This window comes from Bison bison, unplaced genomic scaffold (genome assembly GCF_000754665.1).
Source record: "Bison bison bison isolate TAMUID 2011002044 unplaced genomic scaffold, Bison_UMD1.0 scf7180017864497, whole genome shotgun sequence".
NCBI classification, from domain to species: Eukaryota; Metazoa; Chordata; class Mammalia; order Artiodactyla; family Bovidae; genus Bison; species Bison bison.
In genome coordinates this window covers 655,947-673,701 of record NW_011495056.1, presented here as the reverse complement: position 1 = coordinate 673,701, position 17,755 = coordinate 655,947, and the positions used below count along the sequence as shown (strand labels likewise).

The 17,755-nt window shown below is 37.4% G+C and overlaps 1 protein-coding gene across 1 annotated transcript in view; it reads left to right on the top strand.

The window, feature by feature from the left end:
* The first annotated feature begins 769 nt into the window (after window positions 1–769).
* The window catches only part of GLIPR1L2 (GLI pathogenesis-related 1 like 2), a 46,333-nt gene continuing 29,347 nt past the window's right edge, over window positions 770–17,755 (top strand). The window contains exons 1-2 of the mRNA XM_010828894.1: window positions 770–1,000; window positions 16,644–16,889. Coding sequence (XP_010827196.1) covers window positions 770–1,000; window positions 16,644–16,889 — 477 coding nt within the window. The remainder of the gene's footprint in view (window positions 1,001–16,643; window positions 16,890–17,755) is intronic.

Here is a 17,755-nt window from a genome sequence, read left to right as displayed (position 1 = left end):
CAACAAAAAAAGTGTTACCTACTGTTACCATGGACAATTTATCAGAGATGATATTCATATTTCAGACTGTCTATACATGCTGGCGAAAGAAAAAAATGAAAATATTTTAACTTTATAAGAATTCAATGATCCCTAGTGAACTCCGGGAGTTGGTGATGGACAGGGAAGCCTGGCGTGCTGCCATTCATGGGGTCGCAAAGAGTCGGATACGACTGAGCGACTGAACTGAACTGAATCTAGCTTGCCACTCTTCTCATTTATCCTGCAGTTTCCCACAAAGGATCATTAAAACATTGAGATTGTGAAAATCTCAATGAGGAAGTTGGTCTAGAAGAGGATATTCTTTCGTCCACGATGAAAATAAAAGGAGCGTCTTGCACTAAGATCCCAACATAACTAGCAAGAATTTCTTTTTTTCGACTGAATGTTCATCGGAAGAATTCGGAAATTCCTCAGGTTACTTACTCAGCAATTGACATTTACTCTGCAGCCGACTCATTAATAAAGGATGACACATCATCTGCTGTCAAAAACTGACTCTGGATATTTGCCAACGTTACTTTAGTGAAAAACCTGCACTCACTTAACTCAACCGTCTGTTTCGGTTAGTTCTGCAGATGGTTTTCCCTGTTTTGCCTCTTGCTGATACTTTTCCCTCGGCTCCCGGAGAGGCGGGGCCCAGCGCGCCTGCACCGCCCCTCCCCGTTGACTGGTGGGCCGCCGGGGCGACCGTGCGCGTGCGCACTGGCCTGTCCGCGGTAGGTGGACTATGGAGGCCCTGCCCTTCTCCGTGGAGTGGTACGCCCGATGGTTTCTTTTGACGCCGACGGGCATTTGGAAGATGTGTCTGTGTGAGTTCTGGCTGCTACTGCTGGGTTCCGGTTTGAAAGCGCATCTTTTGCCTGACGAGGAGGACGTAACGTTTATCAATGAGTACGTGAACCTCCACAATGAGCTCCGGGGCAACGTCTTGCCCCGAGGGGCTAACTTGCGCTTCATGGTGAGGCCCTAAGGCGGTCGCCTAAACCTCCGACAACCCCTGTCAGGACCCGCCCCCTCAGCCGCAGAGTTTGGGCCTCTCCTCTGCTGAAGGTTGTGGGGAACCGCACTTAAGAGTTTGGATTTAAAAATACACGTAAAGTTTACACGTTCAAGAAATGAAAACCACTCTCACTCTAACGCATACTTGTCACCAAAGCTTTGCGCAGGGCTGGGACTAGGGTGAGTAGAGCTCCTCGCCTGGGGTGCAAGATTTAAGGGAGCTTTCCATTTGAGAAAATGATAGTTTAATCCAGTATTTTTTTTTTAATTTAAAAATCAATGCAAAAGTACTCTTGATGAAAATCCTATCGATTTAAACAAAGCCAGGATTTTTAAGCTTGAACTGGGGAGAGGCACGTGTGCCACGCTCAGGATAGTGCAAGGGAGAGGACAGATTCGGTTTTTACTTAAAATTTTGAAGTTTTATTATGGATGTTTTCACACTAATTTTGCCTTTTTGAAATATTTTTTTATCATGGCTATTGAGTTTTTTGGTATCCAGCCTAAATTTTGCTCTCCGGAGGGTGTTTCATTCACTTCTTCCTAGACCAGACCTAATTTTGCATTCTTACGTTCTTGCTTCTCTGTTGCACTTTCCCCCTATTTCTTTATAATATCTCATTAACTTTTCCTTTGGTACTGTGACATCTTCATGGTTGTCATTAAAAAGGAATGCACAATTAATTGAGTAACTATAGGGCAATTGGGAGCTTCCAATTTACATTGTAAATATTGCAAAGACTTTCTTCCTAAATGTAAGTCTTTTCTTCCTTCTGGATTAGTCTTTTAGGAAAAATTCCAGGCTTGTGAAAAGAATGATTTTTTTTCTATGTGTACGATACATAGCAAGTACTCTATTGAAGGACAGTGCCAAAGTAAGCAAAGATTAGAATTATTCTGTTTTCACCACATCTGACTGACTGGGCAGTTTAGGGAACTTTCCTTTTATGTTAATTTTAAAGCCTTATTTTGATTGGACATATTTTTTTCTTTCTTGTTCATTTTCTTTACCTTTTGCATTAAGTTTCTTCTTCTCTTTATTTATTTTCTTGTAGAAATACACTAGCATTGTATTTGCTGAAGGTAAAGTTTTTATCTTGTGAATTTAGTTAGAATTTGAGAATATTGGAGAGTGATATATATGTATTTTTCACCCTTCACACTTTGTGATCAATTTTATTTCTTTCAAGTTTGAAGATTGGCCTTCCTCCTGATAATGAGTAATCACAAAATGTTTTAATACAATGTTTAATAGGTTTTGTATTCTTAATCTCTAAAAATTGTATTTCAAACATAAAGCATAGAGAATAATTTGTGTCCCTACAGTATATATCTTCATATGTGAACATTTTTGAAGGAATAGTGTTTGGGGTACAGTTTAAAGCCCCAGTCTAAATTTTATCCTTCTGTTCTTTCTAAAATTTGATGTCTATTTTTGCCATGGATTTTACTAGGATATAAATAATAACCAGTCAATAATATAGTCTATCATAATAGTATGTTCTACTTAGAACTTTGCCTTGACACGTTTGGAAATCATACATTTTATTTTCATTGGTTATGCTCAACATTTTAGTGTATATAATTTATAAAGTCCAAAGTTAAGCAACATCTATAACCTCCTCCCGAATATTAAAAAGATTCTACAACACACAAATTCTGACTGTCTCCTGCCCATGTCCGTACTGTTGTTGTAACCTAGTAGTTTTGCTCTAGATTGTTTTTAAACTCAAAAATTTTATTGGTTTCTTTAATTATAAAATATACATAATACAAAATTTATGGTTTTAACCATTTTTTAATGTACATTTCTATATGCATTTACAGTGTTGTGCAATCACTACCACTATTCATCTCCAGAACATTTTCATCCTCCCCAACTGAAACTGCACCAATTAAACACTAACTCCCCATTCCCTTCTTGCTGCTGGCAACTACCATTTTGCTTTTCTGTCTGGAAACCTTGACTACTCCAGGTATGTCATATAAGAATCTGAAGTGTTTCTCTTTGAGATGGTCTTATTTCACTTAGCATGTCTTCAGGGTTCATGCTGTAGCATGTGTCAGAATTTCCATCCTTTTAAAGGCTGAATAATATTTCACTTTATGGATATGTGATATTTCGTTTACCCATTCATGTGTCGATGGACACTTGAATTTCTTCCACCTTTTGGCTATTGTGGATAATGCTACTGTGGACATAGGTATGTGAATAAATATCTCTTCAATACCCTGCTTTCACTTCTATTGATTATATACCTATAAATGGAATTGCCAAAACAGGTAGAAATTCTGTTTAATTTTGAAGAACTGATATTCTCTTTCTCATAGTGGCTACACATTTCCCATTCCTACTAGCAATACACAGGGTTTCAGTTTCTCCAAATTTTTGCCAACCCTTGTTTTCTGGGGTTTTTTTAGTTCATAAGGGGTGTGAAGTTCTGTCATTATGGTTTGATTTGCATTTCCCTAATAATGTTAGTTTGAACATCTTTATTCTTTACATAGGTAGAATTCTTTATATATTATAAACATATATATCAGTTCAATTCAGTTGAGTTCAGTCACTCAGTCATGTCTGACTCTTTGCGTCCACATGAATTGCAGCATGCCAGGCCTCCCTGTCCATCACCAACTCCCGGAGTTCACTCAAATTCATGCCCATTGAGTCGGTGATGCCACCCAGCCATCTCATCCTCTGTCGTCCCCTTCTCCTCCTGCCCCCAATCCCTCCCAGCATCAGAGTCTTTTCCAATGAGTCAAGTCTTCACATGAGGTGGCCAAAATACTGGAGTTTCAGCTTTAGCATCATTCCTTCCAAAGAACACCCAGGGCTGATCTCCTTCAGAATGGGCTGGTTGGATCTCCTTGCAGTCCATGGGACTCTCAAGAGTCTTCTCCAACACCACAATTCAAAAGCATCAATTCTTTGGCACTCAGCTTTCTCCACAGTCCGGCTCTCACATCCATACATGACTACTGGAAAAACCATACCCTTGACTAGATACACCTTTGTTGGCAAAGTAATATCTCTGCTTTTGAATATGCTGTCTAGGTTGGTCATAACTTTCCTTCCAAGGAGTAAGCGTCTTTTAATTTCATGGCTGCAGTCACCATCTGCAGTGATTTTGGAGCCCCAAATAATAAAGTCTGACACTGTTTCCACTGTTTCCCCATCTATTTCCCATGAAGTGATGGGACCAGATGCCATGATCTTCGTTTTCTGAATGTTGAGCTTTAAGCCAACTTTTTCACTCTCCTCTTTCACTTTCATCAAGAGGCTCTTCAGTTCCTCTTCACTTTCTGCCATAAGGATGGTGTTATCTGCATATCTGAGGTTATTGATATTTCTCCCGGAAATCTTGATTCCAGCTAATGCTTCCTCCAGCCCAGTGTTTCTCATGATGTACTCTGCATATATGTTAAATAAACAGGGTGACAATATACATCCTTGACGAACTCCTTTTCCTATTTGGAACCAGTCTGTTGTTCCATGTCCAATTCGAATTGTTGCTTCCTGACCTGCATACAGGTTTCTCAAAAGGCAGATCAGGTGGTCTGGTATTCCCATCTCTTTCAGAATTTTCCACAGTTTATTGTGATCCACACAGTCAAAGGCTTTGGCATAGTCCATAAAGCAGAAATAAATGTTTTTCTGGAACTCTCTTTCTTTTTCGATGATCGATCAGATGTTGGCAATTTGATCTCTGGTTCCTCTGCCTTTTCTAAAACCAGCTTGAATATCTGGAAGTTCATGGTTCACGTATTGCTGAAGTCTGGCTTGGAGAATTTTGAGCATGACTTTACTAGTGTGTGGGATGAGTGCAATTGTGCAGTAGTTTGAGCATTCTTTGGCATTGCCTTTCTTTGGGATTGGAATGAAAACTGACCCTTTCCAGTCCTGTGGCCACTGGTGAGTTTTCCAAATTTGCTGGCATATTGAGTGCAGCACTTTCACAGCATCATCTTTCAGGATTTGAAATAGCTCCACTGGAATTCCATCACCTCCACTAGCTTTGTTCGTAGTGATGCTTTCTAAGGCCCACTTGACTTCACATTCCAGGATGTCTGGCTCTAGGTGAGCGATCACACCATCATGATTATCTGGGTCATGAAGATCTTTTTTGTGCAGTTCTGTGTATTCTTGCCACCTCTTCTTAATATCTTCTGCTTTTGTTAGGTCCATATCATTTTTGTCCTTTATCGAGTCCATCTTTGCATGAAATGTTCCCTTGGTATATATACATAAATATATCTTTATATATATAAAGTAATGCCCAAAATTATCCAAGCCAGGCTTCATCAATATGTGAACCATGAACTTCCTGATGTTCAAGCTGGTTTTAGAAAGGGCAGAGGAACCAGAGATCAAATTGCGAACATCTGCTGGATCATGGAAAAAGCAAGAGAGTTCCAGAAAAACATCTATTTCTGCTTTATTGACTATGCCAAAGCCTTTAACTGAGTGGATCACAATAAACTGAGGGAAATTCTGAAAGAGATGGAATACCAGACCACCTGACCTGCCTCTTGAGAAATCTGTATGCAGGTCAGGAAGCAACAGTTCGAACTGGACATGGAACAACAGACTGGTTCCAAATAGGAAAAGGAGTACATCAAGGCTGTATATTGTCACCCTGTTTATTTAACTTATATGCAGAGTACATCATGAGAAACGCTGGACTGGAAGAAACACAAGCTGGAATCAAGATTTCCGGGAGAAATATCAATAACCTCAGATATGCAGATGACACCACCCTTATGGCAGAAAGTGAAGAGGAACTCAGAAGTGTCTTGATGAAAGTGAAAGAGGAGAGTGAAAAAGTTGGCTTAAAGCTCAACATTCAGAAAACAAAGATCATGGCATCCGGTCCCACCACTTCATGGGAAATAGATGGGGAAACAGTGGAAACTCTGTCAGACTTTATTTTTCTGGGCTCCAAAATCACTGCAGATGGTGACTGCAGCCATGAAATTAAAAGATGCTTACTCCTTGGAAGGAAAGTTATGACCAACCTAGATAGCATATTCAAAAGCAGAGACATTACTTTACCAACAAAGGTCCGTCTAGTCAAGGCTATGGTTTTTCCAGTGATCATATATGGATGTGAGAGTTGGACTGTGAAGAAAGCTGAGCACTGAAGAATTGATGCTTTTGAACTGTGGTGTTGGAGAAGACTCTGGAGAGTCCCTTGGACTGTAAGGAGATCTAACCAGTCCATTCTGAAGGAGATCAGCCCTGGGTGTTCTTTGGAAGGAATGATGCTAAAGCTGAAACTCCAGTACTTTGGCCACCTCATGTGAAGACTTGACTCATTGGAAAAGACTCTAATGCTCGGAGGGATTGGGGGCAGGAGGAGAAGGGGACGAGAAGATGAGATGGCTGGATGGCATCACTGAGTTGATGGACATGAGTTTCAGTGAACTCCAGGAGTTGGTTTTGGACAGGGAGGCCTGGCATGCTGCAATTCATGGGGTCGCAAAGAGTCAGACATGACTGAGCGACTGATCTGATCTGATCTGATCTGATAGAGGATTTTTTATATATTCTAGATAAAGTATATTTAAAAATACATGAATTTCAACTGTTTTCTCCCTTTCCGTAGATTGTCTTTTCATTCTATTAATAGTATCTTTGATACACAAAAGTTTTTAATTGTAATGAAGACTAATTCATCTATTTTTTATCGTGTTACCTATACTTTTGGTGACATATCTAAGAAATCATTGCCAAATCCAATGTCATGAAACTTTCCCCTTTGTTTCTTCTAAGAATTTTATAGCTTTAGCCAACAGGTACATAAAAAGGTCCTCAACATGACTAATCATCCAGGAAATGCAAATTAAAGCTACAATAAATTATCACATTGTATCTGTTAGAATGTCATCAATAAAGACAGGAGATAGACAAACAACACAATTACCACAATTAAAAATACTCTAGAAGGAATCAACAGCAGAATATCTGAAGCAGAAGAATGGATCAAATAAAGTAAAAAAAAAGAAAAGAATGTAGGATAGTCTCAGAGACCTCTGGGACAACATCAAAGTCACCAGCATTCGAATTATAGGGGTCCCAGGAGCAGAAGAGAAAAAGAAAGGGTACGGGAAATTTTTCAGCTCTAATCTTTTCAAAAATTTTCTCAAAAAAAGAAAGGGTATGAGAAAATTTTTGAAGAGAGAAGAGTAGAAAATTTTCCTACCATGGAAAAGGAAATACTCCATCAAGTCCAAGAGGCACCAAGAGTCCCATACAAGATAAAACCAAGGAGAAGCATGCCAAGACACATACTAATCAAACTAACAAAGACTAAACAGAAAGAAAGAATAGTAAAAGCAGCAAGGGAGAAGCAACAAGTAACATACAAGGGAAACCCCATATGCTTAACAGTTGATCTTCCAGCAGAAACTCTGTGGGCCAGAAGGGAATGTCAGGATATATTTAAAGTGCTGAAAGGGAAAAATCTACAACCAAGATTACTGTACCCAGCAAGGATCTCATTCAAAATTAATGGAGAAAGCAAAAGCTTTTCAGACAAGCAAAAGTTAAGAGAATTCAGTACCACCAAACCAGCTTTACAACAAATGTTAAAGGGACTTATATAGTCAAGAAATACAAGAGAAGAAAAAAGATCTACAAAATCAACCCCAAACAATTAAGAAAATGGCAATAGGAACATATATATCAATGATTACTTTAAATGTAAACAGATTAATGCTCCAAGCAAAAGACACAGACTGGCTGAATGGATACAAAAACAAGACCCGTACATATGCTGTCTACAAGAAACCCACCTCAGACCTCAAGACACATATAGACTGAAAGGGAGAGGATGGAAAAATATATTCCATGCAAATGGGAAGCAAAAGAAAGCTGTAGTAGCAATCCTCATATCAGACAAAATAGTCCTTAAAATAAAGAAGTTTACAAGAAATAAGGAAGGACACTACATAATGATCAAGGGATCAATCCAAGAGGAAGAATAAATTGTAAATACCTAGGCACCCAACATAGGAGTACCTCAATATGTAAGACAAACACTAACAGACATAAAAGGAGAAATTGATAACACAATAATAGTAGGAGACTTTAACATCCCACTCACACCAGTGGACAGATCATCAAAACAGAAAATTAAAAGGGAAACACAAGTCTTAAATGATACATTAAATGAGATGGATCTCATTGATATCTTCAGGACATTCCATCCAAATGCAGAAGAATACACCTTCTTCTCAAGTGCACATGGAACAGTCTCCAGGGTAGACAACATCGTGGGTCACAAATCAAACCTCAGTAAATTTAAGAAAATTGTAATCGTATCAGGCATCTTCTCTGACCACAATGCTATGAGACTAGATATCAATTACAAGAAAAAACCATAAGAAACAGAAACACGTAGAGACTAAACACCACATTTCTAAATAACCCACAGGTTACTGAAGAAATCAAAAGGGAAATCAAAAAATTTCTAGAAACAAATGACAATGAAAACATAATAACTAAAAACCTATGGGATGCAGCAAAAGCAGGGAAGTTTATAGCAATACAATGCTACCTCAAGAAACAAGAAAAACATTGAATAGACAACCTAACTTTACACCTAAAACAACTGGAAAAAGAAGAACCAAAAAAAATTAGTAGAAGGAAACATACAAAGTCTGAGCAGAAATAAATGAAAAAGAAATGAAAGAAATAATAGTAAAGATTAATAAAACTAAAAGCAGGTTCTTTGAGAAGATATACAAAATTAACAAGCCTTTAGCCAGATGCATCAAGAAAAGAGAGAAGAATCAAATCAACAAAATTAGAAATGAAAAAGGAGAGGTTACAACAGACAATGCAGAAATACAAAGGATTATAAGAGAGTATTATCAACAACTATATGGCAATAAAATGGATAACCTGGAAGAAATGCACAGATTCTTAGAAAAGTTCAATCTTCCAAGACTGAACCAGGAAGAAATAGATTCTGGATAATTACAGGAACTGAATTACAGGAACTGAAATAGAAGCTGTGATTTAAAAAAATCTCCCAAAAAAACAAAAGTCCAGGACAAGATGCCTTCATAGGAGACTTCTAACAAACATTTAGAGAAGAGCTAATGCCAGCCTAAAACTCTTTCAAAAAATTGCGGAGGAAGGAACCCTTCCAAACTCATTCTACGAGGCCACCATCACCCTGATACCAAAATCAGACAAAGACAACACAAAAAAGGAAAACTACAAGCCAATATCACTGATGAACATAGATGCAAAAATCCTCAACAAAATTTTAGCAAACAGAATTCAGCAGTGCATCAAAAAGCTCATACACCGTGATCAAGTTGGGTTTATTCCAGGAATGCAGGTATTCTTCAATATACGCAAATCACTCAATGTGATACACCATATTAACAAATTGAAAGATAAAAACCATATGATCATCTCAATAGATGCCAAAAAAAGCCTTTGGCAAAATTCAGCACCCATTTGTGTTTAAAACTCTTCAAAAACCGACCATAGAAGGAACCTATCTCAAGAAGTAAATGGCATATATGATCAGGCTACAGGAAACATTATTCTCAATGGTGAAAAACTGAAAGCATTCCTCCTAAGATCAGGAACAAGACAAGGGTGCCCACTTTCATCACTGTTATTCAACATAGTTGTGGAAGTCCTAGCTACATCAATCAGAGAAGAAAAAGAAAAGGAATCCAGATCAGAAAAGAAGTAAAACTGTCACTGTTTGCAGAAGACATGATACTGTACATATAAAACCCTAAAGATAGTATCAGAAAATTACTAGAGCTAATGAGTGAATTTAGCAAAGTTGCAGGATACAAAATCAATACACAGAAATCACTTGCATTTCTATATACTAACAATGAAAAATCAGAAAGAGAAATTAAGGAATCAATCCCATTTACCATTACAATAAAAAGAATTAAATATCTAGGAATAAAGTTAGGTAAGGAGATAAAAGAACTGTACACAGAAAATTACAAGACACTAATGAAAGAAAGCAAAGATGACATAAACAGAGGGGGAGATATTCCATGTTCCTGGGTAGGAAGAATCAATATTGTGAAAATGACTATACTACTAAATGCAACCTACAGATTCAATGTGATCCCTATTAAATTATCAGTGGCATTTTTCACAGAACTAGAACAAAAAAAATTCACAGTTCATATGGAAACAGAAAAGCCCCCAAATAGCCAAAGCAGTCTTGTGAAAGAAGAATGGAACTGGAGGAATCAATCTTCCTGACTTCAGATTATACTACAAAGCTACAGTCATCAAGACAGTATGGTACTGGCACAAAAACAGAAATATAGACCAATGGAACAAGACAGAAAGCCCAGAAATAAACCCTTTCACTTATGGGTACCTTATTTTTGACAAAGGAAGCAAGAACATACAATGGAGCAAAGACAGCCTCTTCAATAAATGATGCTGGGAAAACTGGTCAGCTACATGTAAAAGAATGAAATTAGAACACTTCCTAACACCATATACAAAGATAACCTCAAAATGGATGAAAGGTATAAATGTAAGACCAGAAACTATTAAACTCTTAGAGGAAAACATAGGCAGAACACTCGATGACATAAATCAAAGCAAGCTCCTCTATGACCCACCTCCTAGAGTAACGGAAATAAAAACAAAAGTAAACAAGTGGGACCTGACTAAACTTAAAAGCTTTTGCACAGCAAAGAAAACTATAAGCAAGGTGAAAAGACAGCCCTCAGAATGGGAGAAAATAATAGCAAATGAAACAACTGACAAAGGATTAATTTCCAAAATATACCAGCAGCCTCATACAACTCAATGCCAGAAAAACAACCCAATCAAAAGTGGGAAAAAGACCTAAACAGACATTTCTCCAAAGAAGATAAACAGATGGCTAACAAACACATGAAAAGATGTTCAGTGTCGCTCATTATTAGAGAACGGCAAATCAAAACTACAATGAGATCACCTCACATCTGTCAGAACAGCCATCATCAAAAAGTCTACAAACAATAAATTCTGGACAGGGTGTGGAGAAAAGGGAACTCTCTTGTGCTGTTGGTGGGAAAGTAAATTGATACAGCCACTATGGAAGATGTTATGGAGATTCCTTAAAAAACTAGGAATAAAACCACCATATGACCCAGCAATCCCACTTGTAGGCATATACCCTGAGGAAACCAAAGTTGAAAAACACACAAGTATCCCATTGTTCACTGTAGCACTATTTACAATAGCTAGAACATGGAAGCAACCTAGATATCCATCGACAGATGAATGGATAAAGAAGTTGTGGTACATATACACAATGTAATATTACTCAGCCATAAAAAGGAACACATTTGAGTCAGTTCCAATGAGGTGGATGAATCTAGAACCTATTATACAGAGTGAAGTGAGTCAGAAAGAGAAAGATAAATATCATATTCTAACACATATATATGGAATCTAGAAAAATAGTCCTGAAGAATTTATTTACAGGAAAACAGTGGAGAAGCAGACATAGAGAATAAACTTATGGACATGTAGAGAGGGGAGGAAAGGGTGAGATGTATGGAAAGACTAACATGGAAACTTACATTACCATATGTAAAATAGATAGCCAATGGGAATTTGCTGTATGGCTAAGGAAACTCAAACAGAGGCTCTGTATCAACCTAGAAGGGTGGAATGGAGAGGGACAAGGGAGGGAGTTACAAAAGGGAGGGGATATATGTATACCTATGGCTGATTCATGTTCATGTTTGACAGAAAACAACAAAATTTGGTAAAGCAATATCTTTAAATAAAATAAAAGGACAGGAGAAAACAAATGTTTGTGAGAATGTGGAGAAAAGGGAACCTTTGTGCATTGTTAGTAGAAATGTATATTCATGCAACAATTTTGGAAAACAGTATGAAATTTCTTCAAAAAAAAGTTTTTTAAAGTTCTGTGTGATCCAGCAATACCACACTTAGGTAGCTGCATCCAAAGGAAATGACAACAGAATATCACAGAGATGTATGCACTCTTATGTTCATTGCAGCATTATTCACAATAGGGAATATATGGAAACAACCTACGCGTCCATCAATGAGTGAATGAACAAAGAAGTAGTAGTATGTATACATACAATGGAAATCTCATGGTTCAGCCATCAGAAAGAAGGAAATCCTGCCATTTACAGTAACTTGGAGGGAACTTGAAGGCATTGTCCTAAGTGAAATATGCCAGATAAAGACACATATTACATTTTGTTGATGTTTAGTTGAACCGTGAACTTCCAGATGTTCGAGCTGGATTTAGAAAAGGCAGAGGAACCAAAGATCAAATTACCAACATCTGCTGGATCATCGAAAAAGCAAGAGTTCCATAAAAACATCTATTTCTGATTTAATGACTATGCCACAGCCTTTGACTACATGGATCACGATAATCTGTAGAAAATTCTGAAAGAGATAGGAATACCAGACCACCTGACCTGCCTCTTGAGAAATCTGTATGCAGGTCAGGAAGCAACAGTTAGAACTGGACATGGAACAACAGATGGGTTCCAAATAGGAAAAGGAGTATGTCAAGGCTGTAAATTGTCACCCTGCTTATTTAACTTAGATGCAGAATACATCATGAGAAACGCTGGGCTGGAAGAAGCACAAGCTGGAATCAAGATTGCCCGGAGAAATATCAATAACCTCAGATATGCAGATTACACCACCTTTATGGCAGAAAGTGAAGAAGAACTAACGAGCCTCTTGATGAAAGTGAAAGAGGAGAGTGAAAAAGTTGGCTTAAAGCTCAACATTCAGAAAACTAGGATCATGGCATCTGGTCCCATCACTTCATGGCAAATAGGTGGGGAAACAGTGGAAACCATGGCTGACTTTGTTTTTCTGGGCTCCAAAATCACTGCAGATGGTGATTGCAGCCATGAAATTAAAAGACGCTTACTCCTTGGAAGGAAAGTTATGACCAACCTCAATAGTATATTAAAAAGCAAAGACATGACTTTGTCAACAAAGGTCCGTCTAGTCAAGGCTATAGTTTTTCCAGTCCATGGGGGTCACAAAATGAGTCAGATACATATGAGTCAGATATGTATAGATGTGTGAGTTGGACTATAAATAAAGCTGAGCACTGAAGAATTGATGCTTTTGAACCATGGTGTTGGAGAAGACTCTTGAGAGTCCCTTGGACTGCAAGGAGATACAATCTGTCCATCCTAAAGGAAATCAGTTCTGAATGTTCATTGGAAGGACTGATGTTGAAGCTGAAACTCCAATACTTTGGCCACCTGATATGAAGAGCTTGACTCATTTGAAAAGACCCTGATGCTGGGAAAGATTGAAGGCAGGAGGAGAAGGGGACGACAGAGGATGAGATGGTTGGATGGCATCACCGACTCAATGGACATGAGTTTGAGTAAACTCCAGGAGTTGGTGACGGACAGGGAGGCCTGGCTTGCTGCAGTCCATGGGGTCGCAAAGAGTCGGACACAACTAAGCAACTGAACTGAGCTGACTGAGTTGCTCTGTCGTATCTGACTAATTTTGTGACCCCCGTGGACTGTAGCCTGCCAGGCTCCACTGTCCATAGGATTTCCCAGCAAGAATACTAGAGTGGGTTGCCATATCCTTCTCCAGGATATCTTCCTGACCCAGGGATTGAACTTACATCTCCTGCATTGGCAGGCAAATTGTTTACCACTGAGCCACCAGGGAAGCCCCCAATATTGCATGGTATCATTTATATGTGGAATCTGAAAAAAAAAGAAGTCAAATCATAGAACCATGACAGTAAACATTCCAGTGGCAGCAATTCCACTCCTAGGTATTTTTCCAAAGGGTGAAAAAAGGAAATACTAATTCAAAAAGGTATCTACACTCCTATGTTCATTGCAGCATTATTCACAATAGCCAAGAAATGGAAGCAACCTAAGTGGCCATGGATAGATGAATGGATAGAGAAAATGTGGTATATACAATGGAATATTACTCAGCCATAAAAAAAGAATGAATTCTTGCTATTTGCGACCACATGGAGGGACCTAGAAGGTATTATGCTAAGTGAAATAAGTCAAACAGAAAAAGACAAATACCATACAATTTCACTTATATGAGGAATCTTGAAAATGAAACAAACAAACCATCAAACAGAAAAAAAAAAAAAAAAACCACAGATGAAAAACCGGTGATTGATTGCCAGAGGGGAGGGCAAGGAATGAGTGAAATAGGTGAGGAAAATTAACAAAGTTACAGTGACAAAACATATGAGTAAGGGAAATTAAATGTAGAACATGAAAATATAGTCAATAGTAATGTGATATCTTTGGACAGAGACAATGTACCTAGACGTGTTGTGCTGATCATTTTGTAATGTATGAAAATGTCAAACCACTATGTTGTTCACCAATAACTGATACATGTTGTATGTCAATTATACTTCAAAAACTATGTGTATATATATACCAAACTGATAGAAAAAGAGATCAGATTTGTGGTTATCGAGGGTAGGGAGGGATTGGATGAAAGTGGTAAAAAAAAAAAGTACAAACTTCCAGTTAAAAATAAATCCTAGGAATGTAATGTCCTAATGATTACTATAATTACTCCTGCTGATGTTACCTGAAAATGTTAAAAGAACAAATCCTGAGTTCTCATCACAAGGGAAAAATACTTTTTTCTGTTTATTTTATATCTGTATGAGGTAATGGATGTTCATTAAACTTTTTGTGGTAATCATTTCATGATATATTATGTGACTCTTTGTGACCCCATGGACTATACAGTCCATGGAATTCTCGGCCAGAATCCTGGTGTGGGTAGCCGTTCCCTTGTTCAGGGTATTGTCCCAATGCAGGGATCCAACCCAGGTCTCCCACATTGCAGGCAGATTCTTTACCAGCTGAACCCCAGGGAAGCCCATGTATTGTGCTATACACCTTAAGTTTATACAGGGCTGTGTGCCAATTATATCTCAGTATGAATGGAAGGAAAAAACCCACTTAGAATAGTGATTAGTGCACTATAAGCATATGGTGTGTTGTGTAAGCAATATGCAAAATTAGGTAGTAGAAAGATGGTCCATGGAGCTTTGTTTGTAAATGGGAAAGAATCAGAAGGGCCATCAATAGCGGAATGATAACCTTTATTACATGCTCCTAGCCACACTATGTGGAGAAAGCAATGGCACCCCACTCTAGTACTTTTGCCTGGAAAATCCCATGGATGGAGGGGCCTGGTAGGCTGCAGTCCATGGGGTCGCCAAGAGTCGGACACGACTGAGCGACTTCACTTTCACTTTTCACTTTCATGCATTGGAGAAGGAAATGGCAACCCACTCCAGTGGTCTTGCCTGGAGAATCCCAGGGACGGGGGAGCCTGGTGGGCTGCCGTCTATGGGGTCACACAGAGTCGGACACGACCGAAGTGACTTAGCAGCAGCAGCAGCCACACTATGTAATACTATGAAGAGTTTTAAAAAGTTAGGTAGATCTATTTGTGGTAATAAGGAATAATCTCTCTGAGTGAAAACTGCATATGCAGGCCAATAATATTGTGAAGTTATGATTAAAACAGTGCAAGGACAAAAATCATAAAATATTCGTCTAAAATACCCTAACATATCTTACTTTGGATAGTATGTACATGGAGATAGAGAAATGTATACATAGGCCATATTTTAAACAATGATTACCTTTGGGAAAGAAAATAGTGTGGGAACGGAGGGGATATGCTAAAATCCTGATTTATTTTCTATAATATATTTTCTGTTTATGAAACTAACCAAGAAAACTCTAAGGAAATCTTAGTAATGTTTTCAAAAATGTTTATTTTCAAATATACTGTAACGTACATTTTGAGTATATTGGTTTTAGAACTATTGATTTTTCTATTTGTGTGTGTTTTTTTGTTGTTGTTCTTGTCCTTAACTAAACAATGAACATTATACTGAGCCTCTAAATATGACAGAAGTACACATTTTTGGATGTTTCCATTAACGGAAGATGGCAGCATCTTGTGACATTTTCTCACATTTCTGGAAACATCCATAAAGCCTTACATGTACCTCTTGTATAACGTTTACAAATTACTTCTATATGTTAAAATTATATATACATGTATATGTGTGTGTGTGTATATATATATATATGTATGTATTATCCCATGTTGTTCTAATAACAATAAGAAGCTAGAGGACAAACTTTATGTTGACTTCATTTTATTCCTCAAAGTACAACAGTTTGCATATAATCAGTGTTCAATAAATAGTTCTTAAATATGTTAAATTATTGTATTATTATGTATAAAAGGCATGAGGTTAAAAATATGCATTTTCTGAATAGACTACAGGTAAGAGTATTATAATCATTTGCATCATCTAACAATCTGACTTTCTAATTACAAAATATGCATAGTCCTTCATCTCCGGAAATAGTTGTTTCATTTATAATTATCTCAAAACAGTTTCCTCCTTAATAAATTCCACAAATCAGACTGATAGGCACAAAATAAGAATTGTTTTCCTTAAATCTAAATATGAGAATTCAAGGAAAATAATTTAGAGCACAAAAAAAGCCTTCATTATTATTATTATTTTGTTTTCTTTGTCTTTTGCATTTTTTTTCAGACTTGGGATGTAGCTTTGTCACGGACTGCTAGAGCATGGGGGAAAAAATGTGTGTTTGAGCGTAATACTCATTTAGAAGAACTATATATGGCCCATCCTAAATTTAATGGTATTGGTGAAAATATATGGGTCGGCCCTGAAAATGAATTTACTGCAAGTATTGCTATCAGAAGTTGGTTTGAGCAGAGAAGAAAGTACAATTTTGAAAAGAACAGTTGCTCTGGTAACTGTTCTAACTATCTACAGGTATCTAATTTTATATTATTAATTCAATAGACTCCTTAATTGCCTTACTACTAAGTTTTTATTGATTGTTTCAATTTTATAAATAAATTCAAATGGTAAAATTACTTCCTCTAATAGAATCAAAATTCTGATCAGTCCTAGATCTTCTGAATGTTCGTAATTTGTTCTATTTGCTTGAACCATACAATTAAAGCATTCCTTTAAATATAGTAAATCTAATCTCTATACCCAAAGATGAAAGGTACTTTTCTAAAATAATGCATGCTGGAAAAGGAAGTAAACAGTAAATAAAAATTAGTTCTACTTTATTGACTATTTAAACATAAATAAGAGACTTGATTTTTTTTGCGTGAATCAGTACACATTCTATGGTATATGTATGTATGAAAACATTTTAATTGCAAATACATAGTATTATTTTCCTGCCTCATATCTAACAATTCACCCTTACACTTTGTACTCCAAGAATACTGAACCACTTTTTATTTCCTGTGCATACATTCATTATTTTACATATTACATTTTTCATAATCATTAATGTATGAATCTAATACTATGCAAAGGGCAGGGACCTTGTCTTCTCTTCCATGTATTCTCAACACATCAACATGACATTATTTAGGTCTTCAGTAAGTATTTGTATGAGGAATCAATAAACTATTTTTTAAATTTTTATTTTATTTTTAAACTTTACATAATTGTATTAGTTTTGCCAAATATCAAAATGAATCCGCCTCAGGTATACATGTGTTCCCCATCCTGAACCCTCCTCCCTCCTCCCTCCCCATACCATCCCTCTGGGTCTGTCCCAGTGCACCAGCCCCAACGCATCCAGTATCGTGCATCAAACCTGGACTGGCATCTCG